The sequence below is a fragment of the Lissotriton helveticus genome, chromosome 4_1 (genome assembly GCF_964261635.1).
Source record: "Lissotriton helveticus chromosome 4_1, aLisHel1.1, whole genome shotgun sequence".
Classification (NCBI taxonomy): Eukaryota; Metazoa; Chordata; class Amphibia; order Caudata; family Salamandridae; genus Lissotriton; species Lissotriton helveticus.
The window spans coordinates 2,075,594,756-2,075,616,472 of NC_136063.1; the positions used below are offsets into that span (position 1 = coordinate 2,075,594,756).

At 42.9% G+C, this 21,717-nt stretch overlaps 1 protein-coding gene across 1 annotated transcript in view; it reads right to left on the reverse strand.

The window, feature by feature from the left end:
- The window catches only part of TENM1 (teneurin transmembrane protein 1), a 1,826,288-nt gene that overhangs the window by 1,362,770 nt on the left and 441,801 nt on the right, over window positions 1–21,717 (reverse strand). Inside the window, exon 3 of the mRNA XM_078688755.1 lies at window positions 8,266–8,526. Coding sequence (XP_078544881.1) covers window positions 8,266–8,526 — 261 coding nt within the window. The remainder of the gene's footprint in view (window positions 1–8,265; window positions 8,527–21,717) is intronic.

Here is a 21,717-nt window from a genome sequence, read left to right on the forward strand (position 1 = left end):
GGTACAACGCACAGCAGAAATTTATTAAAAAATGGCCTGCTAATCCTCTCATCGGCTGTGCTGGTGCACAGGTTACCTAACACCACATACAACATTTGCACCATGGAGCAAAAGTGTGTGTGTGATGTCAAGTATAGGTTTGTAAATAGTGAGCCAATCCACACACTGGATGTGTGCTGTCTGGTACAGCACATATTCATGGTAGGGAATGTTTTCAGAAACAAAACCATTTCTCCAAGTTAGCGCCTGCTTCAAGGATGCATTACTTTATGATGCATATCTTGGTGTGACTCTCCCAGAAAATTTGACTTTAAGTTAAAAACTATGGGGCATATTATCAAGGGGGTTTATCTCCGCTTTTTTGGCTTTAAAAGCCAAGAAAGCGGAGATAAAATTATCTCCCTATTACCTAGCTGTCGCTAACACCAGTTAGCGACAGCTAGTAGGAGATAGCGACCATCTTGGGCCCCACTTTGCATGTCAGTGATATTTATCACTAATGACATGCAAAGTGGGCGTGCCAAGATGTTAGCGACTGGAAACAGTCGCTAACATCGCTATCTCCTATTACCAACTTTTGGAGATATTTACGCTAAGCGCGAATATCTCCAAAAACTAACACCTGCCCTGAGCAGTTCTTAGCCATGTTATCCAATGGGAGGTGGATAACATGGCTAAGAGCATTAGCTCGGTAATGCAGGAATATCGCTGACTTTTCAGCGATATTCATGCATTGCAGCCGTTTTTTATCGCATTTGCGATAAACCTTGATAATAGCAAGGTTTATCTGCGATAATTTCTGACGATGCTTAGCGTTAAAAAATTCGTTGCTAAGCATCGATAGCGATAAATATCGCTTAACGTTGGTAATATGCCCCTATGAGTTCTTTCACGGTAATGCCCAACTTCCACCCAACTGAATGACCTGGACGCAAAGGGGTGCAAAGCCACACAAAGCGTTCTTGCCGTTCCAGCGGAAAATTCCTTTTGCACCTGAAAAGAAATACCTTGGCAAACTTTTTCAGCACAAAGCACTGGCGCGAAGCCTTGATAGATCCCCCCATATGTTCTATGTCTCCACATAGGGACAAGCCAGAGACTCACAGGTCGGGCGGATTCATGCAGACTTCACAATGGTTGCACATGCTCTGGAGAAAATTTTTTTTACCTTCACTGCGCAGTACATTAGAAAACAAAATGTATGGCCTTATGTGGAATTTGGTGGACAAAACACTCTGTCACAAACATGATGAATGTCCCATCTACCTTATTATAAGTGCACTGTAACCTATGCCCCTTGCAATATGATAAACAGCATAGTCACCATTTGTTGACAGAGAACCTAGTCCACCTAACTCTAAGCCAGGCCCTTAATTACACTGTTTATGTTTCATAATATTCATGCACAATAAAGGTGTGTACCTAATATCCTGTGTCCGTACATGTATGGGGTAACACAGTACTGTTCAGAGGCAGTTATCAATTAAATATTGAAGACTTATTAGACTTTTAACCTTATATTTTTACATTCCATTCCATTGGAGAGATAAAGACCCCATTCTATATGCAGAAGCTGATTCACTTAATGTGATTGTAAATATCTTAAAGAATTTTAAAGGAAAAATAATGAGCATAAAACAGTTCTCATGACCGACAAACCGCTAGAGAAATAGGACACCGTGAGTACTAATGACAGAATAACATTTTCAGGCATTCTCTGCTATTTTTGGACCACTACTAATGTTTTCTTGTGTTTGTGTTAAAAAACAAAACTTATAATGTTAAGCAGCAGTGGAAGAAACCATACAGTGAAGATTTTAACCATTCTCGTGATATTTTAACACATTTCGTACCTCTACTCTCCTTACTGATAATTTATAAAAACCCACACACCCAAATTCACACAGAACCATAACATTTGTTTCCATACATTCTAAATTAATTCGTTAAAATGTACGTGTTTTAGACACAATTTTCTCATTTTGTCGATATCACGTGAATCCCGATATCAATTATTGTTCTCACATTTTCCTCATTGCTAACGTTAATTAACATCGGGTGTTTGAAAGAGGAACCCGGATAGAGCTCTAAATGGCCGCCAGTGTTGCTCTTTTTCTCTTCTCTCTATTTTGAAACCAATGTGGCTGGCCTGTAATAATAGAGCAGATGGCGGTACACATTTGTCTTTTTTGTGCAGCAGGCACGTGGCTCAGTGCAATTATATGCTTAGTCATTTCATCTTCTCTCGCAGCCCTGACAGCTTATAATATATCCAGATACAATGTGCTGCTGGATGTGAGAAACATGTTCCACAAATTAACACTTGCTACGTGCGCGCTGAATACAGAGATTCTGGCTGGACCATTAGCGCATTAATATTTCCTTTGTTGCAACATCAGATGGCAAGGAGATTCAATTATTAGGAATAATTATGCGCAGGGTAAGGATGATTCCTAGACAAATGCTTGGGTGCACAGCTAGATACTGATTCTGTGTCGACCAACACGGTGTGCAGTCTTCTCTTGGAAAGCGGACAAATACACTGTGTGACCTGGCTTTTGATTTCTCACGGAACTCGGAATGATGGCCTATGTGAGTCCAATATAGCCTTAGAGCCCACGGTAGCGGGTTCTACTGGCCATTAAACGCCTGCTCCGGTGTTAAAGGCCTGAGTCTAAGGCGAGGGCCTTTAACAAGGGAGCGGACCTTCAATGGCCAGTAGACCCCGCTACGGAGGGCTCTAAGGCTATTAGAACATTCTACCCCTAGAGGGCAGAATGTGCTAATTTGCAAAACAAAGGTCTCACAGAGTCTGAGGGATTGAAATCCCCTCAGGCTCCATGAGATATTTTGTTCACTGCAATAGCTGTAAACAAACATTGGAATATAGGAGCCCCAGGCATCTACCGGCCATTCGAAGCCCGGGGCACTCCATTGTTTTCAGTGGAGCTCCCAACATTCCAATACTGTAATAAACAATTTTAGTCTCTGTGGAGACGATGTTACTTTTAATTTGATCTACGCAAGTTGAAGAGATTACATTGTGTTAAGTATATTCTGCAATGCATTTGTGTGCCAGTGTAGGTCACCCTCCTTCACTCAGTCACATTATATATATTGCAAAGAATATGTTCCTGAACAAAAATAATAGCTATCTGCGCTCTAAGGGGCAAACATGTGAATGAAACAAGAAGGCACTGCCACACCACCAGCAATTATCTTTTAATAACCACCATAACATTTCTAAGACTGTTTTCAAGTAACACAGCTGTTTTCTATTCTTTTTTTATTTTATAGAGATTTTTTATTCTTATATCGACTTCATTTCAGCGGCACCAAGTACCCATGATACAGTATACTGATCAAAAAAACAAAGTAAACATTGAGTATAACACAGACCATCATACATCCAATAAAGAGAGTCACAATCAGAAGCAAAAGTACACTATTCCAGTGGAGGTATGCAGACTGGATTAGGACTGGACGGGGCTTTCTCCTATCATGCAGGGCATCAAATGTGAGATGTGATCTAATATATAAGTAAGTATCCATGCAGGAATCAGTAAGCTTAGCTCACCAGGGCATCACAAAACAGGAGCCACAGATCATTTGATCACTTGATCTGGGTATCTTGGACCTCCCCCTGGGCATAAAGGTAAAGTAGTTTAGAGAGTGCCCGATGGTTCGACCTGTGTGGTTGTCGACTGGAGGATTTGGTCTCAGTTTTGGGAGTATGCATTCAAGTGATCAACTTTAGCCAATTCGGAGAGCCAGTCTGTACCCATAGGCACCAATGGTTTACTCCAGTGGCATAAAATGCAGTTTGGCAGTGGAAAGACCTGCCGACAACCATAATTTCCCATGTTTTGTAGTTTTCTATTCTTTTGTTAAATGAGAAGATTTTCAATGTGTTCAGTAAAATCTCTTCCGAAATACTTTTAATTGTGGGACATCAAACTTTCTAAGCACCTTACATTGTACTGTTGCTAGTATACTGCATCTCTACATTCTAGTCCAAATCACATAAATAAATCATTTTTTCTGATTATCTATATAGGTATATTGGTGGATTTGAGAAAATTCCCCTTTCTCCATGAACTTTCCCATTTTCTGCTGAATTTGTTTGATGATTTTTCAACTCACACATTGGGGCAATGCAGCCCAGTGCCCAGTGTATGTGTTCTGGTCACTAAAACTTGTAGAAATTGGCTAATCCCTGATTTCCGTATTTAACTTTCTTAAAATGCCATAGTATATAATGCTGAAAATACAACATGTGGGAAAAATGAAATGATGGACGGAGTGTTGAAACTTCTCAAACACTCACTCCCAGTCACAGATCTGGGTTTACTCCATCGTTATTTTGCTTGCCACTTGTCCCCAGTTGGGAACCAACCATATGCAAATCAGTCTTCACCCTGCTCCTCAATGGAGCAGTCCAGTCCGAACTGTCAGGCCAGGTCCTGCCTGGACTGTAAACAAGAATACTGGGACCAGTTTCGGGGTATCACCCCTTGTCAGCCAGGCTAGCTTGAATCAAGAGGCACATTGAGCAGGAGTCCCACGTCTGGGCATATCGTTAGCCACTTAGGGTGCACATAGCAACGACACAAAATAAAATAATGGATGGAGCATTGAAACTTTTCAAACACACACCCCCAATAATAGATCTGGGTTTAATCCATCGTTATTTTTCTTTCCACCTCACCCCAGTTTGGTCACAGCCATATACAAGTCAGTCTTCACCCTACTCCCCATGGGAGCAGTCCAGCCGGAAATACCAGGCCAGGTCCTCCCTAGGCCAGAAACAAGCATCCTGGGACATACAATATAAATATATATATGTATATATATATATACATATATATATTTTATTGTGATGGTGTATTTATTTGCAAGGGTTAGACTTTGAAATGGAGTGCAGAAATGGATTGAGTCACTGGAATGCTGATGGACTTTCCCGCTAATTTTACCGATCTGACCACGCACTTTCTCTAAAATAGGATTTGGTCGGAGTGTTCTGATATGTGAGGGGTGTCTAATGGGATGGAAAAGTCCTCTACATGCTACGGGATGTCTACCGACTCTCCTGAGTGCCTAACAGTACTGTTGTCTGGATCCCAAATATTGATTTCTGTGTCATAGGTAAACACGGATCATGTGTGTTTGCGTGTATGACATTACAATGCATACTTTTACCATGCATGCCTTTACCATTCATTTTTTACAACCCATGCATTTAACATGTTTCTACATTTACGGCTCATGCCTTTACCATGCACGTAAGTATGAATAAAGTAAGTGAAATATATATTCTCTTTCTCTCTTTATATGTATATATACACTTACATGGGTTGAATAAAACATTTCGAATCTCACCAAGGAGTGTCGTTGGATCCCTGTGACTGTGAGTGGATGCAATTTGTAATATCTATCTATCTATCTATCTATCTATCTATCTATCTATCTATCTATCTATCTATCTATCTATCTATCTATCTATCTATCTATCTATCTATCTATCTATCTATCTATCTATCTATCTATCTATCTATCTAATCAAGTACTTATTGGGGTACATTACAAGGATATTGCAAGTCACTGAGGAGGTGCATGACCATACTAGTCAAAAGGCCACGTTTCTTTATCAGATGATGGATCTCTGAGGTGACTTACTATAATCTTTTCCTGTACGCCAGAGGATATGTTATTCCTTATAATACACGGTCATAGCATTGCAAACCTGTTAAGTCCATGGTAACTTGATATTTCCTGCTTACTGTATGCCAGTTTATCAAATGACCTAGATTGTGTTGAAACATGCAACAATTTTATCATGACCTATAGTGTGAAAAAAAAACTTGTTGCCATAAATATATCCTTTCTGCTGATCGCTTTTCATTTTAGAAATCAATCAATCAATCAGTGAGATTTGTATAGCGCGCTACTCACCCATGAGGGTCTCAAGGCGCTGGGGGGGGCGGGGATGGGGGGAGTCGCTACTGCTCGAACAGCCAGGTCTTGAGTTGTTTTACTGAAGGAGAGATGGTCCAGGGTCAACCGTAGGTGAGTGGGGAGGGAGTTCCATGTCTTGGCCGCCAGGTAGTAAAAGGATCTTCCTCCGACAGTGGATTTGCGAATTCGTGGGACGGAGGCGAGGGCGAGGCTGGCGGATCGGAGCTGGCGGGTGGGTGTGTGGAAAGTAAGGCGGCTGTTGAGTTATTTCGGGCCCATGTCGTGGAGAGCTTTGTGTGCGTGGGTGAGGAGTCGGAGCGTGATCCTCCTGCTGACGGGGAGCCAGTGCAGGTCTTTCAGATGGGCAGAGATGTGGCTGTGGTGAGGGATGTCCAGGATGAGTCGTGCAGAAGCGTTCTGTATGCGCTGGAGTCTTTTCTGGAGTTTGGCTGTGGTTCCAGCGTAGAGGGTGTTCCTGTAGTCCAGACGGCTGGTGACGAGGGCCTGGGTGACCGTCTTCCTGGTTTCGGTGGGGATCCATCTGAAGATCTTTCGGAGCATGCGCAAGGTGTTGAAGCAGGAGGATGAGACGGCATTGACTTGCTTGGTCATCGTGAGGGAGGAGTCCAGGATGAAGCCCAGGTTGCGTGCATGGTCCGTTGGCTTGGGTGCGGTGCCCAGGGCAGGGGGCCACCAGGAGTCGTTCCAGGCAGAAGGGGATGGTCCCAGGATGAGGACTTCCGTCTTGTCTGAGTTCAGTTTCAGACGGCTGAGCTTCATCCATTCTGCGACGTCTTTCATTCCTTCCTGGAGACTGGCTCTGGCGGTGGCGGGGTCGTTGGTGAGGGAGAGGATCATCTGGGTGTCGTCGGCGTATGAGATAATGTTGAGGTTGCGTTGACGTGCGATGGCTGCGAGGGGGCTCATGTAGACGTTGAAGAGGGTGGGGCTGAGTGAGGATCCTTGCGGAACGCCGCAGATGACTTCGGTGGCCGCGGAAAAAGACAGAGGAGAACAAAATGGCAATTCCTATTTTCCTTGTCTAAACTTTGGCTGCGATGATGCTTGTGACCCTGCCTGCAGGCTCTGGCAGCAGGTATTGTGATGACAGATGTCAGCTGGCATCACTTATTAGAGTTGAGCAGCTATAACTTTTCCTCTTGTATTGATGAAGATGCACAGAGAGTAACATGCGATTTATAAAAATTGTTGAGTGTATGAGAGGAGCAAAACTCAGAAGATGCCACTCCTCTTCCTTAACCATGGTCATTTTTACATTCTGCACCTCTGCATATATAGTGTATGCCAATGTATTTTTTGTAAACGTTTTAGCAAATGTATTTGACCAAAACCAAGACACAAAGGGTTAATGATGGATGGAAAAAACACACTCCCAGTGTGGTGGCTATTGTTTCCATATGTAAAGTATTTTTACATTATTTTTTACAATATATGTTTCATTACACCTTTTCAATGCAGTCATAAGTGTGTGCTTATGGGTTTATTAGTAGTATTGCTCTACATAATATGCTAGTGAACCACATTTATCGTCACTGCTATAGCATCGATAGCATGCGCGTCCCGTGTAGGTAAGAGCCGTGGGACCAGGTGGGGAGGGGAATTCGACTGGCGACAACGAGGGAAAAGTAATTATTTATTTAATTTTCCTCGCGGTCCTCTGTTGAATCACCCCCCCCCCCCCCCCCCCCAGCGCCCTTACCTGCAGGGGCCGCGGCTGATTGATAGGTGCATAACTTAACTGCAAAGTTCTGAAGTAATGGCACTCCGATGTAGGCGATTCCCAACAAAGTGCTCATGAAGTAGTGACTCCTGCTGTCACGATCAGCGGATGCAGTGACATACAGCCATCTAATTTGTTGCAGCACATATTGAGATTAAAAGCGGACTAAATGGGCATTGTATCCATCTTGGAGGAATGGTAAGGTAGGTATGCAATATTCTTTCTGATAAAGGTTCGTGAAAGAATTGAACCATACCAGTTATATATGATTTGCACCTCAAAACTGCCCATCATTAGTTACCAAAATAAATATGTGCATTAATGCATTAATGTAATCAATCTCATTACAAAAAAAATGTAATTACCTCTCATATAAACCACTTATCTTTATGATAATCATAAGGCAAACATATGTCATCTTAACCCACATAAATATGTTTAATCTAGAATGGATTCAGGTCGCAAAAGAGACATGAGGAAAAGAGGGAAAAAAGAACATGGAAAATATGGATGAAAACACTTTCTTTTTGTGTATAGGTAGTAGGATGTGGTATAATTTTCAGTATTACCATTTTCCCCGTCAGACTTCCTCTCATGGTCAGTGTCAGTTAGGGACAACGCAGAGTTTGCTCGACTTGAGACGCAGGAGCTATGTTCAGATTTAACTTCCCTTATCCACATTCTTAGGGTGTGATCTGGTGACGCGCCCCCTTCGTTCTCTGTGTCCACATCGGAGCCCATCTGCAGTGGGTAGCCGTGCTGAGAAACCCCATGCAGATCTGCCTGGTAGCCTGTGCTCAGGACAGGTGGGCTTTCACAGAATTCCATCTCTGAAAAACAAAGTGTTCAGAGTTTAGAAACATGGACAATGACTCTTTGCTGCATTCAGTTTTTATAAAGGCCAGTATAATATCATTCTCCAAAATGGATTTGAAACCACTTTTGACGGTACAGAACAATATATACAGAAGCCAGCCCGATTGGTGCTACATCAACTTTATAATTTAGTAAAATAGAAGGGCCTATGTAGGTTTGATTCATTGTAATTTACCCATTTAGAATTAAATATATACACAAAATGAGAAGTTATAATTTAACATTGAATTCTAAGGTAGCTTAGGTAAGCTGATGTCAGTGCAAACACACTTTCAGTAAGGACCAATTGAATGATTACAATTTTTCATGCCAGGTCTTAAAAAGAAAGTGAGCCCAGAGCGACTTTTGCCATTGATATGCAAATGAGCTCTGGAAACTCAGTGGTGGCGGACTTTCAGTCAATTGCTTGCTAATCATGTTCTTAACTACAAATGGAATTGCCTTGTTAAACTATTTTGCCATTGAGTTGTAAATGGGCTGAGCTACTAACTTTAATTGGCCTGAAAACAATGGAGTATAACTCATTACATTAAGCACTAATTGAAGTATCCAGATTACACAAAAAATTTGCAAACTTGGCATTATTTCCAAATAAGGTCGTTTTTTAAACTGGAAGCACGGGTATCATGTTGCCAAATATTACTGGCCTCAGGGGCTGCCACTTCAGAATGCAGATTAAAATATGATTGAAATAATTTTGGTCAAACTCCTAATGTCAGTGCTTACAGATGGATTCTTCCAAATTGTTGAAACATATCTGGGTGTTCAGCCAGTTTAACATTAAGCTAAAAACCTTACTGTAACATGTGCTATTCTTATCCATTACCAAGGTTGCTCATTCTGTCTGTCTCAGAAGACTGAGAAGCTGAGTGAGCTCTGTGTGATTCATAACTTAGAACCTTCACTCACTCACAGAGCCCCGTAGTGGATGCATTACTTCACTAAGCCATCTGCCCATATAAACTGCTGACTCCATGATTATTTCATTTCCCCGAATGTCTATGAAACTCAACTTCTTAAACTTTTTTTATGTCGTTTGGTTGGGCATTGCAATTCTTTTGCTGGTTTCTTCAATACATCCTCACAAATGTTTATTGCAAACCATGAGCGTCTATTTGGGACAAATTTGTATTTTCACATGCTCACTGTGCCACTGGATTCAAACTAGCTTGGTTGATGAGGGGAAACCGATCCCAGGATGCTTGTTTCCGGTCGAGGGAGGAGCTTGCTTGGCAGTTTGGGTTGGACTGTTCCCATGTGGAGCACGGTCAAGACAGATTTGCATATGGCTGGGCCCAAACTGGGATGGCATGGTGAACAAAAAAGGATGTATTAAACCAAGATCCTTAACTGAGGAGAATGTTTGATTTGTTTAGCATTCCGTCCCTCATCTGTTTTTTTTACAAGTGGATCTGCAGAACTGATTTAATACAGGGTTGGCCAAAAACAACGCACACGGCAGGATGCAACATATTTACATCCCCTGGTAGTGAAACATTCTTCTTTTGGAAGGCACTTTCTCCCATAGGATTACATTGGAGTTACATTATTACCTTTGCTAAAATGTAACTTTCAAATGGCAATAGGTGAATGGTTCATGTTTGGCATCTTTGGAATTGTAATGAAAAATCCTCTCTTATGGTAAAGTAGAATTCTAAATTACAATTTGGAAAATGCCATTTAGTGCCTGCAATTTGTCTCTGGGTCACATGACTGGGTGAAATTTAGGCTTTGTTCGTTTCTCTTAGTCTGCCACACACAATGGAGAGGTTAGATGTGCCTGGAGGGGCAATCACTGGCAGGATGGAAGGGCAGAGCTGAGCACAACCCTACTTAGAATTGATTAGGCCATGTCCTGTATCCACACATAGGGCTGCATGCCCCCCTCTAGTTTGTCTGGAGCTGGGGCAGGGGAGGCATGAAACCTGTGCACTTCAAAGGGAAACCTCTAGAAGCTTCTTCCACTTGAAAGGAGGCATCTGGTATAAATATTGGACCTCCGCCACCAACACTTCAGTACACTTCTGGACTTGTGGAGACTGCTAAGAAGAAGGCCTGCTGTACTGCTGAAAGAACTGTCACTCTGCTGTACTGCTGTCCCTTAGAATATAACCTTGCTGGACTGCTACCTGGCTGGATTGGTGCTCTGCTGCCCTGCTGCCTGATTCAGAGGCATTGAACCTGCACCTGAACCCAGGACTGCCAGAAGGACTCAAAGGGCTAGCATGCTGGCCTTATGTTCTCAGCAACAGGGACATAATAGGCTCTTACCTACCTGAACCTGTGCCAAAATTCAGCTGGAGTAAGTCAAGTGGTGACTGTTAGTCCAGTCAGCCGAAAGGAGGTCTTTTTGCTGACCTGGTTTTTGGTAGCCTTAGGACTCTGTACACATTACCAATGCTAACCATTGCTAAAGTGCACATACTCACTAGGTAAAAAATGGTTACATTGGCATTTTCCCAATTGGCATATTTCATTTTGTTGTAAGTCCCTAATAAAGTAGTACTAAATGTGCTTAGGGCCTGTAAAACAAATGCTACTCGTGTGCCTGCAGCACTGATTTTGCCAACCACCTAAGTAGCCCTTTACGTGTCTCAAGCCTGCCATTGCAGCCTGTGTGTGCCATTTCAACCAGGCAAAATAAACCTTTTGCCAGGCCCATATTTTCATTTTTCATCTATAGACGTCACGCCTAAGGTAGGCCCTGGACAGCCCAAATTGCAGGGTTCAGTGTATTTAAAAAGTAGAACATGTAAGTTTAATTTTACATGTCCTGGTAGTGAAAAGCTCTTAGATTCGTTTTTTACTACTGCAAGACCTACCTCAACAATAGGAGAAAATTGGAGTTACCTTATTACATTTATGAAGCTGTCATTCCCAAATGAGACAGGTAACTAATACATGATTGTTGTCTTTGGAATTGTAATGACAAATCTTCTCTTTTGCTGAAGTCAGATTTTTAATTGCAATTTGGAAAATGGCACTTTTATAAAGTTGGCATTTTCCTGCCTTAGCCATTTAGTGCCTGTAGGCTGACCCTGGGTAACATGACTGGATGTAGCTGGCAGTTGGGCTTTGTGTATTCCTCCTAGACAACCACACACAATAGAAAGCTTAGGTGTGCCTGGAAGGGCCATCTCTGGTAGGATGGGAAGGAGGAGATGGGCCCAGCCCTACTTACACTTGAATAGGCTATGTTCTACCTCCACATAAATGGCTGCATAACCCCAGTAGTTAGTCTGGATCCAGGACAGGGAAGGTAGGGCATCTGTACCCTTCAAAGGGGAACCTCTAGAAGCTTATTTCACCTGGTAATAATATTGTACCACCAACACCAACACCAACTCGTCAGTACACCTCTTTACCTGTGGACACTGCCAGGAAGGAGGACTGCCACTCTGTTGGCCTGCTGCCCTGCTGCCCTGCTGCCCTGCTGGACTACTGCCTTGCTGGATTGCTGCCAAGCTGCCTTCCTGCCTGAGTCAGAGAGATTGGACCTGCACTTGAACCAAAGACAGAGGTGACTCTAGAGGCTAATCTGCTGGCCTCCTGTTCAGAGCCACAGGGACATAACAGGTTCTCAACACCCAGATCCAGCTGGTGTAATTCCCTGATTCCTAAGTACCTTAACTCAGGTTCAGGACCCTTGGTGTGGCTTTAGTGGACTTGTTGGGCTCGCAAATGAGCCAGTTGGTGCCAAAACCGTGTCAGTTGCAATGCCCAGCAACATAAAGTTCTAACAAGAAGACCCTTTGCGCTACAGCATCAGCCTTTCATGGGGAGCTCCACCATTGAGCTCCGACAATGCTACCCTGATCCTCACGGCCAACTCTATGTAATGTAATGTAAACAGAATTTCTAAAGCGCACTATCACCCCACGGTATCCTGGCGCGGACTGACAGTGATTCCTCTACATGCACTTATTTACCCACTGGCTGAAAAGCCTACACTACCTCCTAGGGAAAAGAAAAGTTTTAAGGTTTTTCCTGAACTGAATGTATTCTTCTACCTGTCTGATATCGGGCGGGAGATTAACCAGAGGTGGGCAGCTGCCCAGCTGAAGGCCCTCCCCCCAAACCTGGAAGTTCTTATTCTGACGGTACCAGCGATTGCGTGATGGAGCGCTCCAGGCAAACTTTTCCTGCAATGGCAGAGGTCCCGATCCATGAAGGGCCTTAAAAACAATACATAGTGGATTCTCTGAGCTAAAGGGAGCTAGGGCAGATCACTAAAGGCCACAGATGCAGAGTCACCTCGGGTCCTCTTTAAAGCCAGCTTGGCGGCGATAGTCTGAATTCTTTGAAAATTGCAGAAAAAGGAAGTTGGCTGAACCAAGGAGAAGTGTTATTTTAAGCCGGTTGGACTACTGCAACAGTAGTCCAACCGGCTTAAAATAACACTTCTGACAACAAGTGCCCTAGCTGACAAAGGAAGCATGGGGAGAATTTTCCACAGGGCTTTTATGAGTGAGAAACAAGTCCCCACTGTCTTGTTCACATGTCTTCCCAGGCTCAAATTATTGTCAAAGACTACGCCCAAATTGCGTACTCCAGCCCCTGGCATAGGAGGCATGCCTGCCTGAATGGGCCAGAAGTTGTCTTGGAGTGGCCGGAGAATTTTCTTCATGGTGCAGTGTAAGAGTTTTGTCTTCCCACCACTGAACTGCAGAGTGTTATTCATCAACCATCTAGCAGTCTTCTGCATGCATTCATGGAAGTTGCTAAGTGAAGTCCGCTCTCTGTCTTCTAACAACAAGATGAGCTGCGTGTCGTCTGCATAGTTCACCAGATTGATGTTATAAGATTTAATAACGGGAATTAGTGGTCTTAGCTAAATATTAAAAAGGATCAGTCTAATAGAGAACCCTGAGCAACCCCATGCTTGACTGTTCTAAATTTAGATCAATAAGGGCCACAGCTTGTTGCATATTCTCCAGGTATGACTGAAGCCAGTTACAGGCGATGCCCTCCAGCCTGAGGTTAGAGAGCTGCCTCAGTAATATTTTATGATTGACTGTGTCAAATGCGGTAGACATAGCTAAGAGGATCAGGATAGTCGACTGAACGTTGTCTGCACGTATTCTAAGCTCGTCTAAGATGACTACTAGGGCTGTCTCCGTCCCATGGCCAGGACTTAAACCAAATTGCACATCTTCCAGTCCCCTGTTGGTTTCCAAAAATTGGGATAGGGTTTTACTGACCATGCGTTCAAGAATTTCTACTGGGTAGGGAAGGAGAGAAATACGTTGATAATTATTAGGACATTGAGGGTCTACTGCAAACGGGACCCTTTGTGTGCCTCAGTGGAGCTGAAGTGAAGTTTTTGGGTTCTTAGTGAACACAAATGGTGCCATTGGCACCGAAATCTTGTTGCTCGCACTGCCTGCCAATGCAAAGTTCTGTCAACCAGACCCTTTGCAATACAGCATCGACCTCTTGTGAGAAGCACCAATGTGAAGTTCTGACCCAACAGTTTGTGATGACAACAGGATCTTTGTGTAACAGAAACAATCATCCCAGATGCCTGGCCTGTTCTTTGTGCTATATTGATGACCGTCCTCGATGCTTCCTTTCTCCTTGCAGCCCCCTTCACTGCGAATGGTACTCTTTGCTTTAAACTGAGAAGGTAACTTCTTGGGAAGGACTAATCTGGTGCCTGTATCTGACCTTTGCTCCATTGTGGACGGCCTGAACTTGCTATTTCAGCCCAGTCTTGCACGACCAGATGGACACGAGTGACACTTTTTGTCTCTATTTTCACCTAAATCTTTAAAACTGCATATTTCCGGTACTACTGAGTGGATATTTGTTGTTTTGGTCTTGATTTATTTATCATATTTTACTCTAGTTTTCTAAATTGGTGTGGGATTTTTCTTGTTTTTTCATTGTATTACTGTTTGAAGTGCAGCATAAATAGCTTACAGATTGCCTCTAAATTAAGCCTGACTGTTCTGTGCCAAGCTACCAGAAGGTTGTGCCCTGCTTAATTTCAGGTTTTCTTGTGACTTCACCCTGACAAGGATTGTGGTTCTTGCTCGATTAGGGTTTCTCCCCCCTCAACCAGTAACCACATTTCTTCCAGCATGCAAACGTTGACATACCCAGGGAAGTGTTGGATATGAGGGCAAGAACATGCATTAGAAAATGTAGGAAGAATTGGGTTTTTGTAGCATGACTTCTTACCCCAACCTACCGTAGAATCTGTCCTTGCCTTCCTTAACATGCCCCCCAGTAGATCTTACTCTCTGAGTTCCACACTTTTCCTTCTGAAGAGGTCTTCCTTCTCCTTAGGGCAATTTAAATAGGGTTCCCCCAGGACCCTGTACCCATCCAGTATCACCTCTCTTTGCTGTGATGGTATTAGTCCATTCTCAAGGACTCTGTAAAGTTTCTATCATTTTAACTAAGGTTCCAGACAATTGGATGCAGGCTCCGGTTGTTCCACATTCATAAGAAAGCTTCTGCCAATCCCAAGACCCTTTGTAAATGCATTCTTTATTTCCCTTCCCAGTTAAGATTCTCGAAAGGGCTATTAATCACCAATTTTCTTCATAACTGGAGTGCAACTATCTACTTGACTAGACCCATTCAGGCTTCTATCCCCAACACAGTATAGTGACTGACCTAGTGTCAGTGACTGACAATCTCAGAATCGTTCTAGGTCAAAGACTTACTGCTACCCTCAAATAGCTGGATCTTTCAATGACATTCAACACGATGAGTCCCTCCACCGAGATCAACACTGTCTACAAACGAGGCACCTGAAACATGCACTCAAGTACTTAGGTTTGTTTCTCTCTTTTAGAACTCAAGCCATCTTTCACCCTCTTTTCAGTGTATATGTGTCTTATCTTAATTGTGGCATTCATCAGCGGTAATCCACTTTATTCAATATGCCATTTGGTATACACCACGTGTCTTCTGGGCTGTTGACACCGAGATCATCATTTCTGTCTCTAAAATCCCGGAACTTCTTCAATCCAACTTCCACTCCTACATCCGTGCTGTCTCACTCTGATTGCAGAACAGCTATCTAAAACTCAGTGGTTATAAGACAGATGTTCTTTTGTTGGATAACCAGTGTCTTGTCTTGTCTCCTGCCTGTTGGCCTAAAGAATTAGAGCACCCTCCATCACTGGTCACCTCATCTAAAAACGTTTGAGCTTTTTTCTTTGGTCTTCTTTCTTTTGCACTCCATAACTATTATTTTTTTTTTGCATAGTTTTATATAGCGCGAACTAGACCCGAACTGAATCGGGTATCAGAGCGCTTTACATAGGACCAGTTACGTTACATGAGGACGGACACAAAATTCATTTCAGGCACAGGGAGATTAAGTGATTTGCCCAGAATCACAGGAGGATTTTGGCATCGTTACCGAGACTTGAACCCAGGTCCCCAGGTCCGAGGTCGAGCGCCCTAGCCGTTAGACCAACTCCTCTCCTCTATGTTTCCAGGACTTATTTTGTCCTCCCAAGAATGCTGAGAAACAGAGTACCTCTACTCCCTCTGTCTGCTTGCAAAATAATTCTGCACACACTCATCAACCCCAGCCTCGATTATGGGAGTTCTGTCTACCTGGGACTTTCTAACTACCTCACCCATCGCCTTCAGATCATAACAAATTCCACAGCTCAGCTAATTTTGTATCCTCAGTCCACAACTCCCATCTTCCCTCACCTCAAATGTTCAGCCGGCTCTTTAATACTGGTCCCAGTTACTTAATGAAATCATTTCAGCCTTCATTTCATTTATACAGTCTTCGTTCTCTCTCTCTGTGAAACGCGTTGTGGTCCCCACATCGAGAAAGTTCAACATTGTGGACGATCTTTTTTGTTCCTTGCTTCCAGGCTTGGGAACATTCTCCCCCTTTCCCCGAAAACCAAGCAGTGGTTAATTCGTAAAAGAAAAGTGAGTGCAAAGGCCACAGGTGCTCACTCTATCCACTGCCCTTGCAAAGTCTGCTAAATGCTAGTTCCAGCAATTCCAGCTCTACAAAAGAACTCAGACAACACCACTATCTGGTGGGCTGTCATAACAAAGTGCGCGTGTCTGGAAAGAAGTGCTGGTGCGGAGCACTGTTAAACACCTGGACAAATTAAGTACTGAATCCATCTCTTGTTACACTGCTGTTCAGGAGAAAAAAATTCTCTTTCAGTAGCTTTCTCTTTCTTTCCTTGGTCTGCTGTGTTGGTCCTCCCCGCCCTTCTGCCTGTCTCACAGCCAGGACTCTCTGCTAGGTATTTACCACACTTTATAACCACATTTTATTATTCATTATTCCTTAACATATCTTACCAAAGTGTCAATCATAGCATTTTCTGGGAATAGGACATGCATAAAAGAATATCTGACTCCGGGTAACTTAGGGGTTAATGACAGGAAAGACTGCAGTAAGTCACGCCTACTCACAGGAATGTGACAGGCCTGGACATTCCTGGATGTTGAGATGCAAGTCACACATAAGCCTGGAGTAAGAGATACCTACTCATAGAAGCAGCTTTATATTGGGCTTTGTATCTATTTAGTGCCTATATTACACAAGGGTGGCACTTAACTAGTAAAAAGCTAAAGGTTGCAATATAGATTACATTTCGCAGAAGACACAACTTTCCTGACTGGTCTATTATGAATCGCTTCAGCACAGTTTGCAATGCTTTTGCTAAGAATGATCAAGACATGGTGCAACCAGGCATTATTCTAATAAGTAGCACAGGAATTAATTAAAAGACACACACAAGCAATAACTAGTTTAAGAATCGCCAATGAACGAGAGGATTTTTTGAGACACCAGGAAAACAAACATCCTACATTTTGCCATGAGCATTTAATAATTAAACACAATTTGAAGGCTCCTCTTTCAATATGAGCATGTCGTCAGTACTGGTGTTCATTTGTAGGGACTTCAAAATTACACACAATTAAACGATCATTTATGCAAAAATTCATTAAAATGTACACTGGCTATTATTTGCCATTGGCTGAATTTCGTGATTAGAAATTTTTTAAATGTACATTATGCTGCCCTTAGACCTTAATTAATAACAAAAATGAATGCTGTTGTGATAACTGGTTGATATAACATGGATAGTTGTTAAGAATGTTTGCAAAAATGTCCTACCAGTAAAGGTCAAAATCTGGACGAGCTGATAATGATGAATTTTATTTTCCAAATTCATTAGCTAGCCCATGTGGAACTGTAATAGCATAATAGGAAATTCTGGGTTGCATCCAATTAGATAATTGGGCCCATCGGGGATGTTACATATGTTTGGGGAGTTTGGAAAACATCGACTGCATGACTGCACCAACCTTAGACGCCAGGAGAGGTGAGAAGGGAAAAGAGCTCCTCATTGAAGAATTGGCAAACTGTTGTATCTCCACACAAGAAAATACTGGCAGAAAAGAGCAGGTCTAACTTAAACATACATATTTCAATGTTATGTTGTGGTTGTTTTCATTATGTCTGATGCAATGCATTGCTCTAAATTTAGTCTGATTGATTAGATTATTTTTACGCATCCGCAATGGTAGAAAATACTTTGCAAATTTCAATGTACTTATCTATGAGCATATTAGTTTTTCAGTAAACATACACCCATAGATGCTCTTATAAAATGTAACATATTGCTTACAAATCATGGATTAGGTTTAGCTTGCAATTGCAAAGGAATTCTTTCCTACGTCTTGACCAAAGTAAAACAAAACTATGCTATTTGTTCAAGGCTAATGCAGGAACTGGACCACAGTACATTCAGGACTTGCTGTCGCTTTATCGTCCTTCTAGATCCTTGCGATCTAGGAATCACTCCCTGTTTAGTGTGCCCAGGTTCCACATGGCTCCTATGAAAGGGCGTTCCTCTTCATATTCAGTCCAGAAGCTCTGGAACTCTCCCCCAGAGTCACTAAGAAACTGCACATCTCTCTCCGCTTTCCGTAAACGTTTGAAGACTTGGCTCCTTTAATCCAGGAATTTCCCCCATACCTACGTTGCGCCGGGTAACCCTTTTGGGTAACTGTGTGCATAATAACTTCAAATAATAACAATAGTTTTAAACTTGATTTCCATCGGAATTCCAAGGGCAGAGTTGCAATAGCAGTTTCTGTGGACCATTAATATAAGGGAGAAGAAGACATTGCGAATCTTGATATCTAACTGGTAGTTTCTAAATCTGCAGGAGGTGGTGGCACGAGCTGGGTGTCGTCCAGTAATTGTTAAATTATCTAAGCGGTGCGCTAGGTGAGGGAAAACCACAAAAGCCCTCAAGCAAGTGGACCTAAGTCCCAAAAGTGAACACAGGGCCTAAGCACACACTAAAGTATTCAATGACATTGCATTTAGAGTATACATGAGAAAGCACATCAACGTTTGGTGTGATAATTCTTCTTGATTTATTAGAACACAGGGTCCAGCCAACACGTGTTTCATCCAAAGGGAAGTACCCTGGACTTCTTCAGGGCTGAACTAGGCCTTTATTGAAAATAGCACCAAAACAACAATGACCTCTGGATATTTGGTCGCCCTGAACCCGGTCAGACTTTCAGGTTGATTGTGATGGAGACAATGTCAGATACCATCACTAGGTTAATCCTGTTGAAGTTTTACCTTCTGAAGATGGAACAAAGAGTCACATATGTGAGGACTACAAGCAGCAAGGAAAGCATTACGGGAGGCTCTCTGCATAGCGTGAACAGCAGCCTGGGCTTTGCGGATGGGCGGCCTGGAGCTTTGCCTTGGTCGTACCCAGTGAGCTGTTGATGCTGGAGTAATGAGAGTGAGGCTAGCTGCGCATCACATTCTGACCGGCGAGATCTCGGTGTGAACATGCCAGTTCGTAGTCACGAAAAGCCCAAATGCTTGTTTTCAGCTCGCTGACCACACCAACGGTTCAGGACCTGTGGGTCACCGCTTGCCAGTCAGGAACTCACTGCAGCTGAGTTCAGGGGCTGGTGCAAGATGTTGGAAAGCCTTCGAGGTCCCTGAGGCCCAGATCAGGGGGGCGGCTCTAACCCCTCGAGTCTCTTTGGGGTCCTGGGTTCAAGGGTGAACTTGCAGGTCCATTCTCTCCTCCCCTAGGCAAAAGCGCAGCAGGACAGCACAGCAGGGAAGCAGTTCCTTTAGAACAACAGACCAGAAGCGTGGCAGTCCTTGTAGCAGCACAGCAGTACTTCTTCCTAGCAGAGTATCCACAGGTCCAGACGTGTCCTGTAGTGGAGGTGTCTGAGGTCCAGTATTTATACCCAATTGTGCCTTTGAAGTGGGGTAGAAGCTTCTAGGTGCATCTCTTTGAAGTCTCCAGGCATCCTGTCTTCCCTGTCCTCGCTCCAGTCTAACTGCAGGGGGTGGGCAGCCATTTATGTGGCGGCAGGAAAAAGCCTATTCAAGTGTAAGCTCCCTATTATGTGGTGCTGTCTAGGAGGAATACACTAAGCTCAACCGTCAGCTACACCCAATCATGTGGCCCAGGTACAGGATGCAGGCACTAAGTGGCTAAGGCAGGAAAATGTCAACTTTCTAAAAGTGCCATTTTCAAAATTGTAATTTAAAATCCGGCTTCATTGTAAGTTAGGATTTTAAATTTCAGAGACACCAAACAGGAACTGGTTACCTGTTCCTATTTAGAAATTACACCTATAAAATGTAATACGGTACATATTTATGTTATCCTATGCGAGAGGTTAGCCTTGTAGTAGTGACAAATTAATTCAAGAATTTTTCACTACCAATGCAAGTAAAACCTAAAAGTATGTGTCCTACTTTTTAAATTCACTGTACTCTGCCCTCGGGGCTGTGCATGGCCTGCCCTAGGGGTGACTTACATGTATAAGAAGGGAAGGTTTGGGCACAGCAAAAGTTTTATTTTGCCAGGTCGGCATGGTAGTTGAAACCGCACACACAGGCTGCAATGGCATGCCAGAGACATGTTTAAAGGACTACTGGGTGGCACAATCAGTGCTGCAGGCATCCTTGTGGCATTGAATGTGCAGGCCCTGGGCGCATGTGGTGCCCCTTGATAGGGACTTTCAAGTAAATTAAATAGATCAATTGGGGGTTATCCAATTCTACCATGTTTTAAGTCAAGAGCACAAGCACTTTAGCACTGGTTTGCAGTGGTAAAGTGCGCAGAGTCCAAAAGTCAGCAAAAGCGAGACCAGCCAAAATGGAGAAGGACAACTAAATTTGGGGGGAAGACCACCCTAAGGCTTGACAGGTCTAACAAAAACATACTCATTAAGATTTATGTTATGGTGGCAGACCATTGAATTGGTAAAAAAAAATGAATGTTAATAGATTCTCCAAAGGTAAATTTAATATATATGTTTCAAAGGCACAATTTTGAGCTTGCTACACTCCAGTCAAATAAACAGTTTTAAAATTATTAAGAATCATCTATCACCCTTCATGCCATCTTGCATTCACCAGAAGTGTGGCGTGAGAGTTATTGACAAATCAACATGCCCACTTTGCCTTAAGAGTGGGAGGAGGCCATACTTAGAGGCGGAAGAGAAAATAAAGGCTTAACCCAATCCAATAAAGCTTTCCAAAGACCAAAGCTCAGCTAATCACATATGAAGTTGGGCCAGCACCAGCTAATTAATGCCTGGTCTTCTTATAGACATCTAGACTGAGCTTAAACCGCAAGGTTGTAGGATGAGCTGAATGAAAGAATAGAGCTTCAAGCAGAATAGAAGACAGTCAACAAACTAGTAACATAACATCTTGATAAGGAGAGATTTGTGGTAATTTACATACTACAACTAGATAGTATTAAAAGGTATTAGGTTAAAGCAACCTCAACATATCTGTCTGACACACACTTAATAGGAATGGTGTTCAGGTCCAGTTTGGAATTTGATGGTAACATGTCAGTTGTTGACCACAGATAGGCCCACTATGTAAATGTACCATTCAGTTTCTGCAAGAGCTTTGCCCCATGTCTCGTGTAATTCTTTTTATGGCCATCTATAGATGGGACAAAAATGCTGAAGTATTAGAAAGGGTCAATGAACGACCTGGTGGCATATTATCAAGCAGGGGGGTTAAAAATTATCGCCGTTTTTGCGGCAGAAAACTGCCGCTAAAGCGGCGATAATGGGCTTGATAATATGGCCTTGTGAATTACAATAGAAACCCATGTTCTGGT